We start from the raw sequence: 22227 nt of genomic DNA on the forward strand, positions 1-22227 counted from the left end.
ACATCAGTTCCTCGGCTTGGCCGCCTTTGGCCGCACCGGCACGTTGCGCCGCGTCGCAAGCTTGGAGTCACCGTTCGAGACCGTACTCTTTCTACGACGCTTCCGCTCGGGTGCCCAGTAGGCATCCACCTCGCCCGACAACTTGCGACTCGTTGGCGCTACTGGAGAACTGAGCGCCAAGCCGCCCTTGGTCATGAATGCTACGCCGAGGCGTTGGAGAGGGTCGGAAGAGTCGAACTTTGCTGGCAAGAAGACGATTGGCAGGTTTGTGTCCGGCATGGGGAGGTGGAACGCCTGAGTGTCAGTGTGTGCGGACAGAGACAGGTCGAGAACACTCACAACGCCCTCGGCATGAAGCCCCTGGACCATATTCACAAACGGGGTGATGTTCTCGTCGTTGCACAGTACCATGCCCATGGTCACGGGGAGCATGCCCTCACGTGCCAACGTCGACACGGGTATCATCGTCGCCGTGCAGCTCTCGGTCATCGCCGGGCCCGGAGGGTATGAGAGCGCTTCCGGCCACGTGTGCGACTTCCTGTAGGTTGTCAGCGCATGATCGTTGTACTGGGGGCCATCACTCACCACAGATCGCCTGAGGTTGCCTCCCCGATAATCAAGATGTTGAAGCGTCCTCCTCCACGCCCTCGGATCGTGAGATCGCCCTTCCACACAGCCACCTTGCCCTCCTGGAGATCGCGGAATGCAGGCGAGAAGAACATGCACATCGGCGGAGGCGGAATGAAGGGCACGTCGGGCAATGGTAATTGCAGACTCGGCGCGCGAGGACGGGGCGTTGTCTTCACAGCGACCACGGTTCCGCCAGAATCGGCTGGCTCAAGAGGCAGGGACGGGATGCTTGTGCTGGCCGAGGTCGCAGACGACATCATGGACCCACCTGACACGAACGGTGACGAGATCAGATTCTCGACGGGCTCCTCGGCGTTGCTCGACGACATGGGGCAGGCAATGAATGGGTCGCTGTCACTTGGTGTCGCCATGATGGGGGATGCCTGTGTGGATGCTTGCGCAGTGCTGTTAGAGTTGGTCCAATCCGGTTGTGAGGGCGCGTCGCTGGCTGGCCCGCTTTGAGTCTCGCGCAGCCTCTCGTCTTCCTCCATCTCGGCCAAGATGGCGTCGATGCCGGTCATCGCGTCCCCCACCCCACGTGATTCCGGACGTGGCCCAGACTCCAAAGGGTCTGATATGTCAATGGGCGGGAGACCAAGGGCGGGCGAGAATTCTCGTCTAGGGGTGAGACCTGAGCCAGATGGTAAAGTCGTCGATAGCGATGGCCACTCCTCTCCGGGAGTGAACGTTGTCCACTGCGAGAGCTCCATCTCGCCTATGCCCTTGGTCGGGGTCCACGCTCCATAAACTTGCCCGTCCTGGGACGAATTGACCGCGAGAGGAGCTGTCGATGCAACGTAGTTGGATAGCAGCCCTGCGAACACGGTAGGCTCGTGAGGACGGACGGCAACGTTGTACAGTGCCTGTAACGACAGCGCAGCTGACGCCGATGGCGTTCTGGCGCTGATGTTGGGGCTCCCGTTGGAAGCCAACGACAGAGACATTAGAATGCTTGGCCACAGTCCTTGTGCGGTGACCTTGCCGTTAGCCGCATAGCACATGGTGGTTGATACTCACGGCGAGTGGGCCCCCACGCTTCCAAACCTCGGACAGGATCCGGGCGACGCCAACTTGCCCGACACCCTCCACATCGACTGCTCGGTTGACGGCCAACCGCCATGCCTCCGAGCTCGATACGGTTCGCTCTAGCCCAACGCCCTTCTTTGGAGTCAACAACTTGTTTCGTGGACTGGCAGCGATTGGATCGCCTTCGATAGTAGATGCCACCTCGAAAGGGTTGGACTTTACACTGGTCTCGATGTTGTCAAAGTCGAGAAGGCTCTCCCACGCCGCGGGGCTCGAGACGCTGTTCGTGTAGGGCCCGATCTCGTTCCCATATCCAGACAGAGCGTCAAGAGGGTGGGGCACGACCCTCGAGGCAGGAGGCGTTCCCCCGACGACCCAAGGATACGAGTTTGCGCCCGTCACACTGGAACCGACGCCGGGAGGGAAGGATGATCGCCGGGAATGCAGTCCACGTCTCATTGCCGCCACTTGCGCGGGAGGGGCGTACACGATGGGGAGCGGCGAAGGGCCGTCCACTGGCGTGTTGAGCTGGGACTGCTCGGCGGAGGCCGTGATGGGAGGGCGTGAGAGGGGATGAGGTTGAGAACTGCGAGCTAGGATGCCCGAGTCGGGTGAAGACTGGAGGGAACGTCGAGACTGGGTGTGAGTTCTGAAGAGTGCGAAAGGGTCAGAATGCAGAGGGAAGGTGAGGGGCGTAGTACACGGCAGTCGTAGATGGAGATAGACGCCGGTTGTCAATGGTCACATGCCGAACAAGAGCCTTCGGCCAAGACAGCTGCGCCCAGCACCTTGCTTCACACTCCGAAAACTGCGCGGTGTTGGGGAAACACACTCACTTCGCTGGCCTTGAATCGCAACTTGTCTGGAGACACCAAGGGGGAACTGCGAGGTTGTTAGTGCTACAAAAAGAGTGCTGAGTGGAGAATGCTCACGACAACATCTGCTGAGAAAGTGGGTCTGGGAGGCGGCTAGGGGCAATGACTGGTGACATGTTGGATGGCTTGCAGCGCTGTCACAGATCCTGTGGCGTTTTGTGTACAGAATGCGGGGTCATGTACCGGTAGTACGAGACAAGCTTGAGATGCAGCAGAGGCGGATCGGTGATGTTGAGTTGAGACAGAGACGCCACAGTGATGGGCAATCGAGGTGAATCAACGACGGACGCTGATAAGGATCGCCGTAGCTTGCAGATATGTGGGTATACGCAGTGGCTCGGTCGTGTGCGACCACGAAAAGGCGCAGAGACCGGTGGTGAGGATAGGCGTGGTAATGAGCGATGGTGAGGATGTGACAATGGACCAAGTTGCCACGATGATTGTGTGCCGAGAGGTGTGCAGGTAGGTCCCCAACGCTGTTGCACTTTCAACCGGCTACAGCCTTAATCAAGCCACCTGTTGCCACAGGCCAAGTGGTTGATGTTGGTGCTGGCTGGCGCGACACGGCAAGTTTAGAAGGAGCGGATTCAGCGCGGATGGGAGAAATGAGTGTTGACGACCAAGGCATAGGGAGGACACGAGTGGAATCGAACTGCGGGGGAGTGGGAGTCGGAGTGGGAGTGAGAGTGTGAGTGTAGCAGCAAAGGTATGGGAAACAGGGGGGGCTATGGTCTGTGCCCCTGGGTTCGGAAACGCAACGGTGACTTTGTCTCTAGCCCTTGTGGCCCTCTGTAGCATTCGCTAACCCTGATCCTGTTTGGCCGATCTGGCAGTTGCCGCCATCTGCTGCAACTCTAGTAGCCTGAAATGGCCTGAAATGGCCTGACTCCACACAAGTTGAGGCCGCGGCATGCGCATGCGTGCGTGGGTGGGTGGGACCAGGGCAACCAAGGACAACAAGGACAGCAAGGACCTGAACAATATTGAGGGAATATTGAGGGCAAGGTAAATGATCCAAGGGGGGAGCAAGGTCCACTCTGGGTCAAACCCATTCCTTGATCCTCGATCCTTGATCCTAGCAAAGTGTCCTCAGGTTCATACCGGGCTTCGCCGGGTGGGCACATGCACATGGCACGTATGACACATGGCTAGATTGCTTCCTTCGCCATCGGTCCGCTCGTTTCCAAGTTTACGACACCTGCTGGCTAGCTGGCTCAGAGCTCTATGTCATCTGCTGCAGCCCTTTAGCCTGGCTACAACTCTAAACAGTCCAGACCAGCGGATTTAACTGGCTCCCTTTCATCCTAGACGCCCTGGATCATAAGGGTGACTCAACAGCCAACAGGCCAGCTGTCCCAAACAAGTCTGGACCGAACAATAATAATGGTGCCTAGCCACAATTCTAGACGGTGGGGCCGGGATTCAAGTAGCCGTGTGGGGCACCAGGGCAAAAGGGCACAAGGGCACAAGGCTGGTGGGGGGGGAGGGACAGGTATAACAGGTGGGGTGGCACGTGGCACCAACCCATAATATTAGGGTATACGGTATTACTGTATTGTACTGAATTGTACCACACTACAATGCCTCGTTTCAGGTTCCTCAGTCGATCGGTCTCGACTAGGTTAACTTGATGTCACAGGCACACCAATACCCTGTACATATCATACATGCCATACATGCCGTTCCCCAACACCACATGGTTTCCCATCAATCTCATAATAATAATCCCGCAGTCCCACGATTCGAGCATGTTCGAACCATTACGCAACTTGGGCCCCCTGCTCTTGCTCCAGAACTCGGAATAACCCCTTGGCAACTTTGGCTGGTAATGACGCAGAATTGACGAGCATTTTCTAAACGTCATACTGACACCACTCGAGTCACCAACACCCTCAAACTGTGTTCCATACCACTCAATGACAGCATCCACCACTGCCCGAGGACTAGTTAATTGGCAAGCAGGAACTTTTGGTCGTTCAGAGCATTCTCTAAGCCGATCTGTGGGTGTTGAGCAGGTTTGCCGGTTGTGTGTATGGGTTCACGTTACGGGCCAGACCATCTTGGCATCAGCCCTGTGACTCGCCACCCGTCCACAAACAAGTCTCAGTCACCAGTGCATTGCTTTCCCCCCTTTGGGCCCTTTGATCGCCTGGTCTCCTAGCTCCCACAAGATGCTATTCTACTGTAGAGGGTCGAAACTTTATCCTCCGCGGCGTACCTCCGCAGCGCCGACGAACATGTGATCTCGGGACATCCATGGAACACTACGGAATGTGTTCTGCCTCTATGCATTTGAGCAGAACTGATTTGTGCAGGTCAGCCACGAGCAAGTTCCACATACCATCCCCTTACCTTGTCAACTCATGCCCAGTGTGGTGGGAATTGTGGGGCAAAGGGCGGCATGATTCAACTTTAGACCATTGTGATGAGGCAATATGCGTATAAGTAGATTCAGACGCAAGCTTGACTTTGAATGACGTCGAGGAATGCGATTACAGCGTCTTACCCCTCCCTAGGACGTGCGCAATCGGCGTCCGTTCGTTGTCCGTGGGGTGAGTGGCGGTGGCGACCAGCCTGTAGGCCACCCTTTTCCCCGCATCCCTGTACGCCGGGCGTCGCACAGACCAACGTGCACCCATGCACCAAAAAGCGCGACGGACACGCAACGACCTTGTCCTTCGCTTCCACTCCCAAACTGCCAACCTCAGAGCGCCTAATGGTAAATAGTTGTAATCTTATTATTGTTTTCAATTATGATCTGTTATCTATTCATACGCGTTATCAGCCAATACGCTCATCCATCTTTCCTCCATCCTTACCTCTGCTTCTTTGTCTCCTCTGACTCTTCACCCAACCCGTTTTAAACGTTCCCTCCTGACTCATCTTCTAATCGTCGCTCAATCGCGGCGTCCTTTATCTTACCTTGACTTACCCTTACCCTTCACTCATTCCTTCTCGCCAGTAGGCCAGCCAAGCTCTTCTCCCTTCCTCATAGCGAGCAGCATCCCCAGCTTCTGGCGGGTTAGTCTGATCACCCATTAACGCACACTCCTCACTTTCCCTCTGAGTCAACGTCATCGGACCCACCTTCCTCGCCACGCAATATGGCCTCTTCTCGGACTTCGGCCCCGCCCACGTTGTATCCGTCCCGCGCGGCCTCCACCCGCGTCGGGACTGCTACCACGATTGCTGGGGACGGCGGAAAACATGCTGTGACGATTATCCAAAGCAAAGGTGGGGTGCGTCATGGGCCCTGACGCTCACCTTCCAGCTGCAGGTATCGAACTGGGGATCGCGACATTCAGCTGGGACACGGGACGGGTTCGTCACCTCATGCTTGTCGAAACTAACCTGGCCCAGATTACACTCACTCAGGTAGGAAACAGGAGAGACGATAACTGACTACTTACTTACAGCTGGCGGACTCCTCAAGTGAGTTCCATTGTCGCAGTCACTGACGCGTACCCAGTCTACGCGCGCACAATACAGCATCTCCACCTTCATTTCCCGAGCGATGTCCTCATTGCCGACAGCTCTCCTGGTGGCGGCTTTCACACTCCCTACATCAAGACCGAACCGTCAAACAAACTTGCGAACGCGGTTCAGAAGGAGATGGGCATCAAGAGCAGCTATCTCCCCCGCAGCGTCTGGAATGCCGAGATGGGTAAGCGCAGTGGAATACGAGGTTGACCAAAGGCCATGAGTTGGTCAAACGCTACTGTGTGGAGGACCCGTACAAGACACCGTTCATCATGGTCCTCTCCGACCGATACTACGCGCAGTGCGCGGTAGCTGCCCTGTTCCATTGGTTGCATGTCAACAATGGTATGGCGTTCAACAATGCGTCTCTCAAGATCGAATACGAGACTGTGAGGGGTCCGTATCGATGTCGTTGCGCTCTGACTTCAGGTCAAATGTTCATCGACACGGAGAGCGCCCGCATCCTCGAGATTGTTCAGAACAACCTCAGCATGAAAACTTCTAACACCCTGCTCTGTGAGCTCGCTTCAATTTCGGGCTCATCCTCAGCTGTTCTCAACTCCTGCTTCACCCCGATGGGATTGCGGACTCTGCGTACATCCCTTCTGCAACCGTGCAACGGTGAGTTTGCCGCGAGAGCAGCTGCTGACATGGCCAGACGAGAGGTTGATCAACAACCGTCTCGATGCAGTTGAAGGTAGCCACGCTCCTACTTGCGCGGTCCCGTTTTCTAACGTTTCCCAGAGCTCATCAACACCCCTGGGAAGCTGCGCCTGATCCGCAAGTCACTTAATGCCATTGGGAAGGTGGGTTCACCCATGTTGCCATGGCTAACTTCAAGATTGATGTTGATAAACTCATCGCGGCCGTAAGCCTGCGCTCACCGCATACAATTGACGGAAGCTCTCGCAGGACGTGGGGGGCTGCGTCGACCCTTACCAGACAGAGGCCCGTCTGGGGAACCTCCTCAGCCTGCGCACCGTTGTTCATGAAATGGCTGAACTCGCAACCGTGCTTCAGGGCTCCTCTGCCGATCTCCTCGAAATCGCCTCCAAGGTAAATACAGTCGTTGGGCTTGAGCTAACACTGCAGGTTCTTTCAGATACGGTCCTCGTCGTGATCGCCAATATCCTGGATGGTGGGTGGTTCGGGCATTTGTGGCCTAACCACAGAACGTCTGAGTAATGACGTGACTAACAATACTAAGGGCTCAAAGCGACAACTGCTAAAGCACGCGCGGCTCCACGCCGTCAAGGACGGTTTTGATTCACTTCTGGATCTGGCGCGCTCAACACTGGCCGATAACGAGGCTGACATTCATGAATGCACGTGCGCTCCTGCTCACTGCTAACGCTTCAGTGAGGGACATGGTGGAGGACGAGTACGGTTTCGCGCCCATGCTGGAGTGGGGCGAGTCTGGCTACCGGTTCTGCGTGTTTACGGTCTTGGTCGACAGACATAATCTTCCGCGCGGCATGCTCAATATCCAACGCAGCAAGAAGTATTTCAAGTTTACGACTCATGAGCTGGTAGGTACGGTCTTTGAACAACAACTAACACCGTAGCTCAAGCGCAATGCCCGCATGCAGCAGTCGCAGGAGGAAGTCTTCAACATGAGCGACAAGTTTGTCTCCGCTCTGTGCCAGGAGCTGGTGAGCCACATTCGTGAGTAGAGAGCTCGGAACGTCGACTTACCACCAGCAACCCTCTTTGCTGGCTCCGAAGCCGTGAGTCGTACCGGCGGGCTGATTGAGTTCTCCTGATGCCAGATCGCACTCGTGGATGTGATCACGAGTTTCGCAGGTATCTCTTCCAGTGCGTCAGAGATGACTCGCGATTCTGACACCAGGCCAATCGTACTGTGAGTAGAGTGACGGGGTTACTGTACCTGACGACAAGGTCGCCCGAAGTTTGGTAACTCGATCGAAGTAGGTCGCGGCGCTGCGTCGGACACTCAGACAGATAAAAAACGGCCGCCACCCAATCCTTGAGGGCACACTGACGTCTGGCGATATCGTTCCGAACGATGTGTTCGCGACTCACGGCCGCAGCCATTTCCAGATCATCCGGGGTCCCAAGTTGGTGCACGCTAGACCATACTCACCCACAGCATGTCGGGCAAAAGCACTTACCTTCGCCAGATCGCTTTACTGACTATCATGGCGATGGTTGGGTGTTTGTGAGCTGTGTCTTTGCCTTGTGCTGACTTTCAGTCTGCCTGCCGAGATGGCTACCGTTTGGCTACCCGACTGCCTGCTGACTCGGCTCTCAAACGACGGTGCGCAGAGAGATGCTCATCACTGCTTGCTTACTTCTAGACAACATGCAGAAGTCGCTCTCGACCTTTGCAGCTGAAATGGCCACCACGGCCATGATTCTTCGTGGGTGATACCCCCTCCCATGCTTACCCTCAGGTATGGCGACCCGCTGCTCTCTCGTCCTGGTGGACGAGGTGGGTATTCCCAGTGGGTGGCAGTATGTTAACTTCAGCTGGGCCGTGGCACGTCGCCTATTGAAGGCGTCGGACTCTCGCAAGCGATCGCAGAGGAGCTGATCAAGACTCAGGTGTGCCTGCTGCCAGCTGCGCTCACCTAAGTGCTTCACGTTCTTCACGACGCACTTCCGTGAGCTCTCTCTGACGCTGTGCACGACCCCCGGCGTACAAAAGTACGTGTCAACCGTGCAGGCTGACCCAGCCTACATCTGCAAGTGCAGAGCAACAGCCACATGGCCGAGACGGACGAGTTCGCCACGACGTTCCACTACAAGGTCCAGAACGGCAAGTGCCGCGACGAACATTACGGTGAGACGATGCACTTTAAAGCTGACAGCAGGGCTGGAGCTAGCCAAACTCGCGGCTCTGCCGGCCGACGTGCTCGAGACGGCGTGGGACGTGTCAGCCAAGCTCACGGACATGGACGACATGAGTGCATACCCTGGAGGACGGCATTGACGCAGACCGCAACGAGACGCTCGCCAGCGCGTTAGCTAACCGCCGCAAGGCGATCTTCGAGGTACGTCCAGGTTGATTTGTGCTAACCCTAGCTCCGACCCGAGCTTGTCAATGTTCTGGAGACGGCGCGCGGTGACGACCCCAGCACCATCGAGTACCTTCGCAAGAAGCAGAAGTCACTCCTAAAGATCCTCCAGAACGCACTCCGTATCGAGCAGGAAACGAGTTCCAACGACAGCGACGGAGGGACGCTCACCGCCGGCGGCGACAATTCGGGTCGAGTGTATACATTAGTGGAGTGAACGAGTAGCAAAGTGGAACTGGGAGAGCATAACCATACAATGCTGTCGAATAGCAGATCCGGTGAGAGCACACGAGAGATATGTACAGTGAGTTGCAGAATACAAGGTGCAAGAATTAGTCGTCATCTAGTCGCATCCCAATGAGTGATCTACATGCGTGTCGGTGCTGCTGCTCTCTTCTCTCCTTCCGTCACTTAGTCCATGCGCGAGCGGAGTGTCCGCGTAACCACCTTGTCCTTGGTGCTGCCTGTCAGGTTTTTCTCGCTTCTCTAGCTTACATAACATGAACAATAGCGCCCCAACCGCTGAGGGCGTCACGGTCGACGGCATTGAGCAGCGTTTGGGAGATGGTCTCGAACAGGTCCTCGGGTTCGAGGTCGGGCTCCCACAGTCCCTCGGCCGTACCGTACAGCTTATCGGTCGCTGTTCCGGCCACCGCGAAGTCCTTGGGCGTGGTGATGCACCCGATGCTGAGGTCAGCTCTGGCGCTCTTCCTCTCTCAGATCTCCATGCTCCCGATTCCCTCTCTCTCCTCCTCCACATCTCCCTTGCTCCACTCTCCAACAACTCACGTGTCCATGGTCGAGATGAAGGGCTTGGGGTTGGGGTTAGACGCCGTGGCCTGGGGGATTCCAGCAACAACAGGCTCGATAAAGTAAGGCCCAAAGCGCTTCTCGTACAGCGTGCTGCTAACGAGGTGGGTGAACGTCTCCGGGGTGATCTCACGCTCTTCCTTCATGCGGTACATGTTGACGCGGAAGCGGAGCTGCTCCTTGCTAGAGGTTAGCGCAGTTGGTTGGGAGGAGGTGGGAGGGGGGAGAAGGAAGGGGGAATGTAGGGAGAGGACGAAGGGGACGCGGCGGGCTGGACTCCAGCACAAGACGACGCCGTACGCGCAAGAAGGAATGTGAAGCACGTCACAAGTGGAAAGATCAAACGCACAGAGTGTATACGTCCGTCGCGAGACCTGGCAACCCGTAGTAGAGAGTGTCGTTGACAGGGAAGACCTTCTCAAAGTTCATGGCGACACCAGTAGCCTGCGCACCGAGACGGAGGTCACACGCGATCGCGACACAGTCCTTGCCGAGCATCGCAACGACTGAGCCGCCATTGTACTCCATAATCGACTGGGTGTGAGCGACGTGAGGATGCAGAGATGAGAACGAGCTGCGCAAGTGTAGAACAGCTCGATACTCACCATGGCGGCGGGATAAGTTGAGGAAGAGACTAGCGAAGAGGAAAGGGTTGCTCGCTATCTAGCGAGCTGTTGGAATCGACGGGTCGAGGAGAATGCAGGAATAAGACTGGTAGTCGCGGTTGTTGTCTCGCAGGTCGAGGACATGACCGCATCATCGTCGACGCCAGACGCGCGGCCTCAGACTGTAGGTGACGCCACGTGGGATTGATTCCGCATGCGGAGAGTACGCGCCTGTTGTTGTTGCGTTGCCTCCACCTTCCTCGTCCACATCCACCGATCTCACCTCATCTCATGAGCGCGCCAACATCCCATCTATCCCTTCCGTGAGCTCATCTGCTCCGCACGTAAACTAACACCAGGCACTTCCTCAAACTTGCTCTCGCCGAGAACGGGTACCACACCGTAACGGACCTCGAGGGCTCCAGCCCGGCGGACTTGGCTGCTGGTTAGCTCGACTCTCATTGATGCTGAGCTGACGCCAGAACTAGGCATTGGACTTGTGCAGGCCCAGGATGTACTCAGGCAAGCTGCTTCTTTAGCTGGTAAGCTCGCATCTGTTTGCACGAGCTCACACCAGCCGGGCCGTCACGGCCCTCCTCTCGGCCCTCCTCCCCTACCCGGCCCCAAACAGCCGCCGACCTCCTCCACGCTGGCCCTGGCCCGCGCCTCTCAACCCTCTCCGGTGCACTCGACGGCCTCCTAGCCCATTACTCACCCCTCCATCTCGAGCCTCACCCGCATAACCTGAAAGGTAAGGAGCGCGCACTAGTAGGCGCAGTCGTACCGGGGATGGTGCTCGAGATCTCGGGTCCGCCGGGGTCGGGGAAGAGCGTAGTGGCACTGAGTATGGCTCTAAGTGGGGCAGTTGAGGGCACTGCCGCCCTCGTTATCGGTAAGCTCACCCAGCATCAATTCCGCTTAGGCAGACACGGAGGGCGCGATGACGGCACAGCGTATCGAAGCGGCCGCAAGAGCCTTCCTCGATTCCCTCCCTGAACCTGGAAGTACAGTCGAGGAGATACTAGGGCGCATACATGTCATGCGCGTTGCGACGCAGGTGCAAATGGTCGCTGTGCTGCACACCCTTGACGGCTGGCTCGAGAGTCATCCTGCCGTACGTCAGCTACACAACGCTTACAGTCAGACTGATGGCAGGTCAAGCTCCTTGTCATCGACACACTGAGCTACCACTTCAGGCAACCGAGTCTGGAACTGTCTGTCCGCAAGCGGATCATGGAACTGTGAGCCCACGCCCGTTCCTCTAGCTGACGACAGGATCAAGCTGAGTGTCGGCAAGGCCGCGACGGTGCGGGGATGTGCGGTAAGCTGGCATAGTCTTTACTGCAGCTGATGACAGGTGATTGCGACGTGCCAGATGGCGACCAAGTTGCTCACCGCTGAGAACAAGCGGGCAACTTTTGAGACGGGCGAGCGCGCCGTGCTCATGCCCTCGCTTGGTGTGTGACTCCTTTTGACTGCCTGCTGATAACAGGCGATGCGTGGACAACAGAGCGGACAGTGCGCGTGGCACTGTTTCGCGGACGCGCTGGCGACGACCTACGATACGCGCACGCTTCGACGACTTCTACCCCGGGGAGCAGCCACAGAAGCGATCCACCATGGGCGTCGTTCGACATCGACGTGAGTTTGTTATTGCAGTCGCGAGGCTAACAGGCGCAGACGTCCGGGCTACCTTGCGACATGCCGCCTGCGCCCACCGACGACGACGTCTGAGGTAACTGTGATGCATAGACACTACACTCTATTAGAAGCCAGTTGGACGAGCGACGCTCGTGTCGTACGCGCGGATGAGGCGCGTCTGGTCCTGGCTCGTGTTTTCGGTCTGCGAGAACGCAAACCCGCGCTGCCGGCGCATGCGCTGGGTGGCACGTACCTTCTTGATGGCCTTTTGGAACTGTTCCTGCCGAGGGCGGTAGTCGGAGAGGTTGAACTTCTGGATCTCCTGCACGATGTTGTAGTCCTGGGGGTGGTACGTGCGGCGGTAGTACTTCCACGCGTAGTCGCGAAGGAGGCACAGAGGCGGGAAGAGGATGAGGCAAAAGTAGAAGACGGGGTCTGACGCCAGGCGCCCGACAACTCCCTTGTACGCAATCGAAAAGTTGAGTAGTGGAGCGATGAAGGCGTAGAGCGGCAGAGCGATCATCGTGAAGATGAACGAGCCGGGGATCGCCGCGACCGTGTACTTTGTCCAGACGCTGGTGTCAGCTTACGGGATGCGTTCCAAGAAGCAGACATACTCGGAGATAAGTGCCGCCTTGCCGAGGACAGTGAGGAGGACGACCATGTACAGCGTCGTTCCCCACACCCAAAGGCCAGAGCCCTTGCCGTCGGACGCGATGAGGTCGCCCGTGAACGCGAGGCACGTGAACGTGAACAACAGGACACTGTGATACAGTGCGTTGCCGACCCACTCGAAGAACTTGACGGGCGTGAAGAACGCGTTACGCTGCCCCAGATGGTAGAGCTGGGGGTACCGGTCGAGCATACGCGCGCTGACGAACTGGTCAAAGATACCAATGACGAGGGGCGGCAGGATGGTGAAGATGACGTTGTAGAATGACATCGACCAGCCCTCGAACGAGATCTGACCCGAGAAGTCGTTAAACCACGAGTACTGCTGTCAGCTTGTAGATCTGTGAACCAGCTCACCCAGAAGAGACACAGCGCAAAGGTAATGTTCTTGTAGAACGAGTAGAGGATGAGCTTCGATAGGCGCTGGTAGCTCCATGAGCCGTGGACAAGAAGAAGCTTGCGGAGGAAGCGGAACTGGGAGATAGCGACGTCGGCCGAGCGCGCGGCCTGGAGGCCCTCGACGCCTGAGATGCCGACACCAATGTGCGCGGCCTGGATCATGCTGACATCGTTGGCGCCGTCCCCGATCGCGAGCAGCGGCGCAGTCGTTGACTTCTTGACCAGCTTGACGACGAGTGCCTTCTGCAGCGGCGAAACACGGCAACAGATGACCGCCTTGCACATGACCGCCAGCTCGAGGAGAACGTCAGAGCACTCCTTCTCGAGCGCGAACGTCAGACTCTTGCCGTCGATGATAAGAGCTAGCTCCTCAACGTCGCCGCCACCCATGCGCTGGTTCTTGATGGCGAATAGGCGTTTGTTGAGGAGGTCAACCGTCTCAGCTTGTGTCTCCGTGTTGATAATGACCAGGTTCATTGATTCGGAGATCAAGCGGCACGAGAGGCCGATGTTGATCGCTGTCTCCTGCCGATCGCCAGTGAGGATCCAGATCTTGATACCTGCCTGCTGCAGAGTATGGATCGTGTCCGGCACACCGTCCTGCAGACGGTCCTCAATCGCTGTCGCGCCGAGGAGCACGAGGTTTTGCTCGATGATCTCGGCGACGTTGTCGAGGGCCTCGGCACGGCCCTGCATCTGCGCGGCGGCGTTGTCGTAGAGTCGCGCCCACTCGTTGTACTCGGCATCCGGAACGTCCCGGTAAGCCAAGCACAGCGTGCGCAGACCCTCCGTGGCGTAGTCCTCGAGGTGGACAAGTGTCGCCTCTGAGAACTCCTGGTTGGCACCCAGCCGCTCGAAGATGACAGTGTCGGCACCCTTGCAGAACAGGCGGATCTTGCCATCGGGACATCTCACGACCGTGGACATGCGCTTACGCGACGAGTTGAACTCGCAGACGTTCAGAATCTCATATTCCTCGTCCTGGCCGTTGACGTCGATGAACACCGACTTCGGCTTGCGGGTGTGGAACCGGTATCCGAGAATCTCTGCCCCCTGGACAAGAGCCGCTTCGTCCGGGCTTGACGCTTGGTACACCATCTTGCCGTCCTTGATCTCGGGGATGACAGTGTGGCACACTGCCAAGAGGTTGAGGAACTGGCGAATGACGGCGCCCTCCTGGGTGTTTTCTTCGGAGCGTTGACGGAGGACCTCGAAAGTTTTTTGTCCCTGCTCGCGCTTGTTGTCTTCGACGGTCTGAGCGTAGGGGACGCCGAAGATCGAGCACTCGCGGAATTCCATCTCGTTACACGTGAGCGTACCGGTCTTGTCTGAGAAGATGTAGGATATCTGGCCGAGCTCCTCCACGAGCGAAGAGGTGCGGCACACCGCCGGCGTGTCCGTCGGGGCGTAGTACATGTCGAGGTCCGAGTTGATGAACGAAGCGTGCTGGAACTTGACGACCTCCATCGTCATGATCAAGGAAATCGGGATCAAGTTGTTGTAGAGAATGATGAACGTCAGGATGTTCTCGACAAACTGACGCGCCTTGTTGGGCATGCCCTGGCCGAGGTCGAGATACCAGTCTTGGTCGGAGAAGAACCACATCCGGATGCAGTTACCGATCGCCGAAACTAGCGACATGAGGAGCAGGAGCGCAAATAGGTACAGGATCTGCCTGTTGACCTGCTTCTCGACGGCCGTGCGTTTGACGGGCGGCTCAGTGGCGTTGCGCATGAGCTTCGTTTGGTGTCCGGCGTTAACGACGATTCCGTACACCCAACCAGTGTTGCGTAGTTGAGCGCCACGAAGCAGAACCTGGTTCGGTCCGACCGGAATCTTGGTAGGAGCGGCGCCTGGCTGCGCGGATGACAGATTGAAGGTGCCGTCGTACGTGTATAGAGACGAATTGGGAGCCTCCGACATCAGGTGACCACGCAGCATCGATGCAGCTTGGGGGTTGGTGAGGGTGGAAGTGGACGGATGCGCCTGCTTGATCTTGAGGTTGGTCTCGCCATCGAGATTCGCCGTCTCCACATACGCAAGTCCTTCTGGTTCGGAACTACTGATAAGGACCATGTCAGCGGGTATGAAACCGTCGCTCTCGAGACGAAGGATGTCGCCGACGCGAACGCGGCGCCATGACCGAGCCTCGAACTGGCCGTTGACGAGAACCATTGCCTTGCTCGAGTTTAAGGAGCGATCCTGAGCATGTCGTTTCTGTCATGTTAGCGTCTATGCAGAATCTCCAAGGGTACGAACCAGATCCTCCTTGATCTCCTTGAAGGCAGAGGCGATGAGAACCACAGCGAGAGGGACGATGGTCGTCCAGCGACCAGTCGGTGAGACGCCCGGTACTTGCTGGATGCACGCCGTGAACAGGAAGAACAAGTTTGCAGATCGCGAGAACTCGGCTGGGAGAGGTTAGTATGGATCCCCTGCTTCGTCCGCAGAACTCACAGAACAGGAATTTTGGCAGGAATGTCAACGGACCATACTTGCCAGTCGAGACCGAGTTGCTTTCGTAGCCCTTGACGCGGTTGCCCTCTGGATCGTTCAACATGACTTCTCGTGGTATGCCATCGAACTTGTTCTTGCGTCTGAGAAGCTTGTCGACACCAAAACTCCAATCGATCTCGCCCAAGTAGTCGTCCTTGAACCGTTGCCACCGGCCACGCCGTTTCCGAACGGCATATGGGCCATCTGTTGGCGCTGAGAAGGTGTAGGCGGCGGCCGCCTCATCGTCAGCGAACGGGTCCTCGTTCGTGGTGCCCAGGAAGTCCTTCTTTCCGCCCGAGAACCCGCCGTACCCAGCCGGGGTTGCGCCCTGATGCGCGAACGGCTGGTCGACGTCGAACAGCGACTGACCAGCGGTATGCGTTGACGTGCTGGCGATGGGCTGCATGTATCCCGACGTCTGCGCATGCGCCGGGAGCCCAAAGTCATCGTCACTGGTGTCAGCTCTGGATGTGGACACACTCGCTCGTCGAAGAATGGATCCATTGCGTAGCCACTCTTGCCGTCATCGCGGGACGTGCCCGAAGCGTTCTGACCGGCTCCAGAGTGGCCTCGATTCGAGGAGCCACCGAGCAGGTCGGGAACATTGTCGTCGTCGAAGGGATCACTTGCTAGTGGGTTGGCCGCCTTTTGAGGTTGCGGCGCCAGAATGTCGTCAAACGGGTTGTTGCCCGACATTGTGGATCGGAGGAGTTGGAGCCCTCAAGGGGCAATTGGGTGCAGGTCGCCGAATGCAGGTCGTTGCGCCAGACGTTAGAGTAAAGTAGAAGTGGGGAGGGGATCCACGTCCAGTTGTCGTGGATGGGAGGGGGCGATGTGGGAGGATAAGACGAGTGCGAGTCCAAGAATGACCGATGATGTACAACCAACAAGGTGAACGCTGTGCACTTGCCCTATCTTGGCCGCACACGCAGTCCAAAAGACGTTGGCCTCATTCATTCCACTTCGTTTCCGCCCTCTAATTGCCAGCTACTTCAGTCGCCACGGTGGAGGGGGGGTTGGTAGCTCATTATCACACGTGAAAACAACGCGTGAAATCGAATGACACGTAATGTTTTGTTTGTTTTGACCCCGCCGCATTCTGTGCGGAGGGGCGGAGGGGCGAGCGTGACTTTGGAATCAACAACACACGGCGTAGCGCACACGCCAGGCCTACCCTACCCATTACATCCCCCTTACAGTCTTCTCCCTTTCTACCTGGCCCTGGTACGACAACAACAAGTTCTCGCCCAACATCTTGATTCTGTCAAGTGAATGTTGACATCTTCATTCACTAGACGATTAATCCCTTCCTCGTCTAGATTATTCTCATCCCTCACACTCTCTTTCCCTATCACTCTTTTACAACAGCACAGACCATCTCCTCATCACTCGGCCCGCTTTGCCCATCCCCATCCCCTTCTCCACCTCCACTCTTGTCCACCGTCATCACCACATAACAGGCGGTGGTACACAATGTCGGATTCAGAGGTCTCCGACTTCCGCTATGACGACAGCGACTCGGACGCTTTCGTCGATCCAGTAAAGCCAACAAAAAAGGCCCCAGTAAAGAAGGCAGCTCCCAAGCTAGCTGCCAAGGTGAGTCGTCCCTGGGCCATTCATCAGCTCGCACCAGCCAGAGGAAGGTCTGACATGAGCAGCCTGCGGCAAAAAAGGCAACCGCAAAGAAGCCGCTGGCCACCAAGCGCAACCTGCCAAACGAGTCCATATCCGAAGATGACTTTAGCATGGACGACACCCCAGCCAAGCCCAGGGCCGCCGTCGAGGATGACGAGGACGACGTTCAGCCAAAAGGGCCAGCCAAGTCTGCCAGTGAGATGTACCAGAAGGTATGCAAGCACGGCGTTGCGGGTTATTGACGCCCTCTAGCTCTCGCAACTGGAGCACGTCCTGAAGCGTCCCGACACGTATATCGGCTCGGTCGAGCCCATCAGCCAGGACATGTGGGTCGTCGACCCCGAGACAAAGCAGATGGTCAACCGGTGAGTAACGGGCAACACCTTCCCCACATTGGGCTCATGCGTTTCAGCTCCATTACCTACGTACCCGGATTCTTCAAGATCTTTGATGAGATTCTTGTCAACGCTGCGGACAACAAGATCAACGACCCATCAATGGACTCAATCAAGGTCGAGATCAACCGCGAGAAGAACCAGATCTCCGTGTGGAACAACGGCAAGGGTATCCCGGTTGAGATGCACTCCAAGGAGAAGATGATGATTCCCGAGCTTATCTTTGGCAACCTGTGAGTTATCTTCAAACTTGGGCGACTGACACTCGTAGCCTCACTTCCAGCAACTACGACGATGACCAGAAGAAGCTCACTGGTGGTCGTAACGGTTATGGTGCCAAGCTCGCCAACATCTACTCCACCGAGTTCATTGTCGAGACGGCCGATAAGATCAACGCCAAGAAGTACAAGCAGGTCTTCTCCAAGAACATGACCAGCAAGTCAACACCGAAGGTGAGCACGCCCACATGCATAGAGCTGATCTTGATAGATCACCGAGAACAAGAAGGGCGAGGAGTACACCAAGATCACATTCACTCCTGAGCTCACGCGATTCCACATGTCAGAGATTGATGACGACACCAACGCCCTCCTCATGAAGCGCGTTTACGATGTGGCTGGCACGGTAAAGGACCTCAAAGTCTTCCTCAACGGGGAACGTCTCACCAAGATCAAGGGCTTCAAGCAGGTGATTGTTCTTGCAGTGAGTATTAGCTGACCGGTGCAGTATGTCGAAATGTACGTGCAATCCAATCAGTCGGCCAACGGTGCGGATGGTGTGGCTCAGCCGAAGCCGACTGTCGTCTACGAAGCTGCAGGAAAGCGATGGGAGGTGGCATTCGCTGTCTCCGACGGCGAGTTTAAGCAGGTTTCTTTCTGCAACGCCATCTCGACTATCAAGGGAGGAACCCACGTCGACATGATTGCAACGCAGCTTGCCAACAAACTGTGAGCATTCCAGTGGGCTGTCTCCTGACTTGCAGCCTCGCGGTGATCAAGAAGAAGAGCAAGAACACCGCGATCAAGCCATTCCAGATTAAGAGCCACATGTGGATCTTCGTAAACGCCCTGATCGAGAACCCAGCTTTCGACTCGCAGACAAAGGAGACTCTCACTCTTAAGAGCTCCGCCTTCGGCAGCAAGTGCGAACTTTCTGAGGACTTTGTGAAGAAAGGTCAGTTGAACGAACAATCTGGATTCTGATCCCGCAGTCGCCAAGACTGGCATCATCGACAATGTCCTCAGCTACGCACGTTTCAAGCAGGACCAGCAGCTGAAAAAGACAGACGGCGTGAAGCGTTCTCGGTGAGTCTTGTAGATTGTGGTAGATGTTGACAGCAGCGTCGGTGGCATCGCCAAGCTCGAAGATGCCAACTGGGCCGGAGGTCGCAACGCCAAGCAGTGCACTCTCATTCTCACTGAAGGTGACTCCGCCAAGGCCCTTGCAGTGTCCGGTCTCGGTGCTATTGGAGGACGTGACAACTTCGGTGTTTTTCCTCTGCGCGGCAAGCTACTTAACGTTCGTGAGGCCAGCCATGACCAGATCATGAAGAATGTCGAGATCCAGAACATCAAGCAGATTCTGGGATTGAAGCACAACCACAACTACACTTCGGTCGATAGCCTTCGTTACGGCCAGCTCATGATCATGACTGACCAAGACCACGACGGTTCGCACATCAAGGGCCTCATCATCAATTTCCTTGACTACTTCTATCCGTCACTCCTCAAAATCCCTGACTTCCTCGTCGAGTTCATCACACCTATCGTCAAGGTCTGGAAGGGCAAGCAGGAGCACACGTTCTACACCATGCCCCAGTACGAGGAATGGAAGGCGGCCAACAACGACGGACGCGGGTGGGAGTCCAAATATTACAAGGGTTTGGGTACCAGCAAGGCCCAGGACGCTGTCAAGTACTTTAGTGACCTCGGGAGGCATCGTCTGGCTTTCAATGCCATGGAAATCGACGACAAGGCCCTTATCGACATGGCGTTTAACAAAAAGAAGGCCGACGATCGTAAGGAGTGGCTGCGTCAGTTCAAGGTGAGCTTGCGGTCGCGGTGTCTTCAGCTAACATCAGCCAGGCACTTTCCTTGACCACGACATCAAGCAGATCCCCATCTCAGACTTTGTCAACAAGGAGCTCATCCTATTCTCGATGGCCGATAACGTACGTTCGATTCCATCGGTTGCGGACGGCCTCAAGCCTGGACAACGCAAGGTCATGTTTGGCTGCTTTAAGCGCAACCTGAAGAAGGAGATCAAGGTTGCCCAGCTCGGTGGTTACATCGGCGAGAACTCTGCGTACCACCACGGCGAACAGAGTCTAACTGCTACCATTGTCGGCCTCGCGCAGAACTTTGTCGGTAGCAACAACATCAACCTCCTCGAGCCCAACGGTCAATTTGGTACCCGCATGCAGGGTGGAAAGGATGCGGCGAGCGCTCGTTACATCTTCACCAACACCTCTGCCATGACACGAGCGGTGTTCCACCCCGCCGACGACCCGCTGCTCAACTACCTAGTGGAGGACGGCCAGCGCATCGAGCCTGAGTATTATCTGCCAACCGTTCCTCTGATCCTCATCAACGGTGCGGACGGTATTGGTACAGGCTGGAGCACCCAGATCCCCAACTTCAACCCTGTGGACGTCGTCGACAACCTTCGCCGCCTGATGCGGGGAGAGGAGCTCGTGCCGATGACGCCTTGGTTCCGTGGCTTCAAGGGCACCATTGAGCGTGTCGACAACGACCGCTACAAGGTCAGCGGTATTGCAGAGAAGATCGATGATACAACAATCGAGATCACCGAGTTGCCCGTGCGGAAGTGGACGCAGGACTTCAAGGAGATGGTCGAGGCGATGACGAGCGGTTCCGACAAAATCCCGTCCACCATCAAGGATTACGAGGAGCACCACACGGACACCACCGTGCACTTTAAGCTTCACATGAAGCCGGAGGGTATGAAGGCTGCCGAGGCCGAGGGCTTCGACAACCGTTTCAAGCTCACAACCGCCCTGGCCACCAGCAACATGGTCTGCTTCGACCTCAACGGCAAGATCAAGAAGTACACGTCACCCGAGGAGATTCTCCAGGACTTCTACCCCAAGCGCCTTGAGTACTATGGGTTACGCAAACAGTATCTCGCGGACGAGCTCAACAAGCAGTTCGAGCGTCTGTCCAACCAGGCCCGCTTTGTCACGATGATCATCAAGAAGGAGATCGTTGTGTCGAACAAGAAGAAGTCGATCATCGTCCAAGAGCTGCGCGACCTCAAGTTCCGACCCTTCCCCAAGAACGGTACCAAGCCCTTAGATGCTGGCGAGAAGGAGGATGTGCTCGAGGAGGAGGAAGACCAGGGTAAAGACAACGACTACGACTATCTGCTCGGCATGGCCATCTGGAGCCTTACCCAGGAGAAGGTCAAGAAGCTCCTGGCTGAGCGCGACGGAAAGGAGCAGGAACTCATCGACCTCCTCAAGCTCTCTCCTCAGGACATCTGGAACCATGACCTGGACGCGTTCATCCAGGAGTGGGAGAACTCTCTCTCTGCGGACCTGGCGCTTGCACAGAAGACCAAGCCCAAGACCAAGGCGCAGGCCAAGAAGGCCGCCACGGCTCGCAAGCGCGCCAAGGGTGAGGAGACAGACGACTCCGAGGACGACTTCAAGCCGATCAAGGCAGCTCCCAAGCCTCGTGCGCCCGCGAAGCCACGGGCTCCCAAGGGTACGGCCTCGTTCTCGACCTCTGCTGCGGCTTCGGCGTCGGCGTCGGCCACAGTGTCCAGAACGGCATCACCCTTAAAGCGAGGCAGCGCTGTCCTCTCGGGCAGCGAGGAGGATATCAAACCGGTTACGAAGAAGGCAGCGTTGCCCCGAGCTCGCTCCAAACCTGTCATCGTGGATATTGGGGATTCGGACATTGAGAGTGAGTCTCACGGCCTGAGCGTGACTGACATGTAGTGGACTCGGCGCCAACGTCGAAGTCGGTGTCTAGGGCGTCATCCCGTGCTTCTACCGCCAAGCTGGCCTCCTCAAGCAAAGCGACGACCGTCCTGGAGGACTCTGACGACGAGGTGCTTGTGAAGCCGAAGCCCAGAGCCAAGGCCGCGGCCAATGGGAAGGTTGCAGCCAAGAAGCCCATCACCGTGGACTCGGACAGTGACGCCGTTATGGAGCCTGCTCCCAAACCGGCTCCCAAGGCCGCTCCAAAGAAGAAGGCGTCCAAGGTGGAGGACTCGGACAGCGAAGTCGAGGTCAAGCCGAAGATCAAACCCGCACCTAAGAAGACGCCGGCCAAGGGCAAGCCCAAGAAGAACGGCTCGGACTTTGAGGAGGATTCGTGAGTGCATCTGTGGTGTGCAGGCACTAATCCGGCAGTGATGACTATACCCCTCCAGTCCGGACCACGACTGCTCGCGCTGGGAGAGCAGCGACGAAGAAGAAGCCGACTTATGTCGACTTATCCGACCTGGACAGTGACGACTAGAATCACATGTAGAGCGGTTCACCTGTTTCCATATACCC

The 22227-nt window shown here is 56.8% G+C and overlaps 5 protein-coding genes across 5 annotated transcripts; 2 read left to right on the top strand and 3 right to left on the bottom strand.

Annotated features, from left to right (window-relative positions):
- Positions 1 to 3: 3 nt before the first annotated feature.
- Positions 4 to 2647, bottom strand: CcaverHIS019_0509360 (uncharacterized protein; the record flags this gene model as incomplete). The annotated part of the gene is made up of 6 exons (XM_060602151.1): positions 4 to 294; positions 340 to 538; positions 586 to 1607; positions 1648 to 2292; positions 2493 to 2538; positions 2589 to 2647. 6 exons carry the CDS (start codon positions 2645 to 2647, stop codon positions 4 to 6), a joined length of 2262 nt encoding a protein of 753 aa, XP_060458573.1.
- A 6813-nt stretch (positions 2648 to 9460) lies between these two features.
- On the bottom strand, positions 9461 to 10467 carry PUP3 (uncharacterized protein; the record flags this gene model as incomplete). The annotated part of the gene is made up of 5 exons (XM_060602152.1): positions 9461 to 9509; positions 9545 to 9736; positions 9839 to 10042; positions 10209 to 10393; positions 10465 to 10467. The coding sequence occupies 5 exons, from the start codon at positions 10465 to 10467 to the stop codon at positions 9461 to 9463; spliced, it is 633 nt and encodes a 210-aa protein (XP_060458574.1).
- A 288-nt stretch (positions 10468 to 10755) lies between these two features.
- Positions 10756 to 12198, top strand: CcaverHIS019_0509380 (uncharacterized protein; the record flags this gene model as incomplete). The annotated part of the gene is made up of 10 exons (XM_060602153.1): positions 10756 to 10787; positions 10824 to 10909; positions 10947 to 11006; positions 11042 to 11356; positions 11391 to 11578; positions 11620 to 11705; positions 11740 to 11785; positions 11822 to 11921; positions 11957 to 12105; positions 12145 to 12198. 10 exons carry the CDS (start codon positions 10756 to 10758, stop codon positions 12196 to 12198), a joined length of 1116 nt encoding a protein of 371 aa, XP_060458575.1.
- Positions 12199 to 12229: 31 nt separating this feature from the next.
- DRS2 (uncharacterized protein) lies at positions 12230 to 16368 on the bottom strand (the record flags this gene model as incomplete). Its single annotated transcript, XM_060602154.1, has 6 exons — positions 12230 to 12680; positions 12723 to 13099; positions 13135 to 15393; positions 15436 to 15587; positions 15634 to 16124; positions 16151 to 16368. The coding sequence occupies 6 exons, from the start codon at positions 16366 to 16368 to the stop codon at positions 12230 to 12232; spliced, it is 3948 nt and encodes a 1315-aa protein (XP_060458576.1).
- Positions 16369 to 17145: 777 nt separating this feature from the next.
- On the top strand, positions 17146 to 22189 carry TOP2 (uncharacterized protein; the record flags this gene model as incomplete). Its single annotated transcript, XM_060602155.1, has 13 exons — positions 17146 to 17268; positions 17331 to 17519; positions 17560 to 17672; positions 17720 to 17935; positions 17974 to 18154; positions 18192 to 18389; positions 18429 to 18649; positions 18685 to 18875; positions 18913 to 19006; positions 19043 to 19745; positions 19783 to 21628; positions 21664 to 22042; positions 22081 to 22189. The coding sequence occupies 13 exons, from the start codon at positions 17146 to 17148 to the stop codon at positions 22187 to 22189; spliced, it is 4563 nt and encodes a 1520-aa protein (XP_060458577.1).
- Between the last annotated feature and the right edge of the window lie 38 nt (positions 22190 to 22227).

Source organism: Cutaneotrichosporon cavernicola (assembly GCF_030864355.1).
Source record: "Cutaneotrichosporon cavernicola HIS019 DNA, chromosome: 5".
NCBI classification, from domain to species: domain Eukaryota; kingdom Fungi; phylum Basidiomycota; class Tremellomycetes; order Trichosporonales; family Trichosporonaceae; genus Cutaneotrichosporon; species Cutaneotrichosporon cavernicola.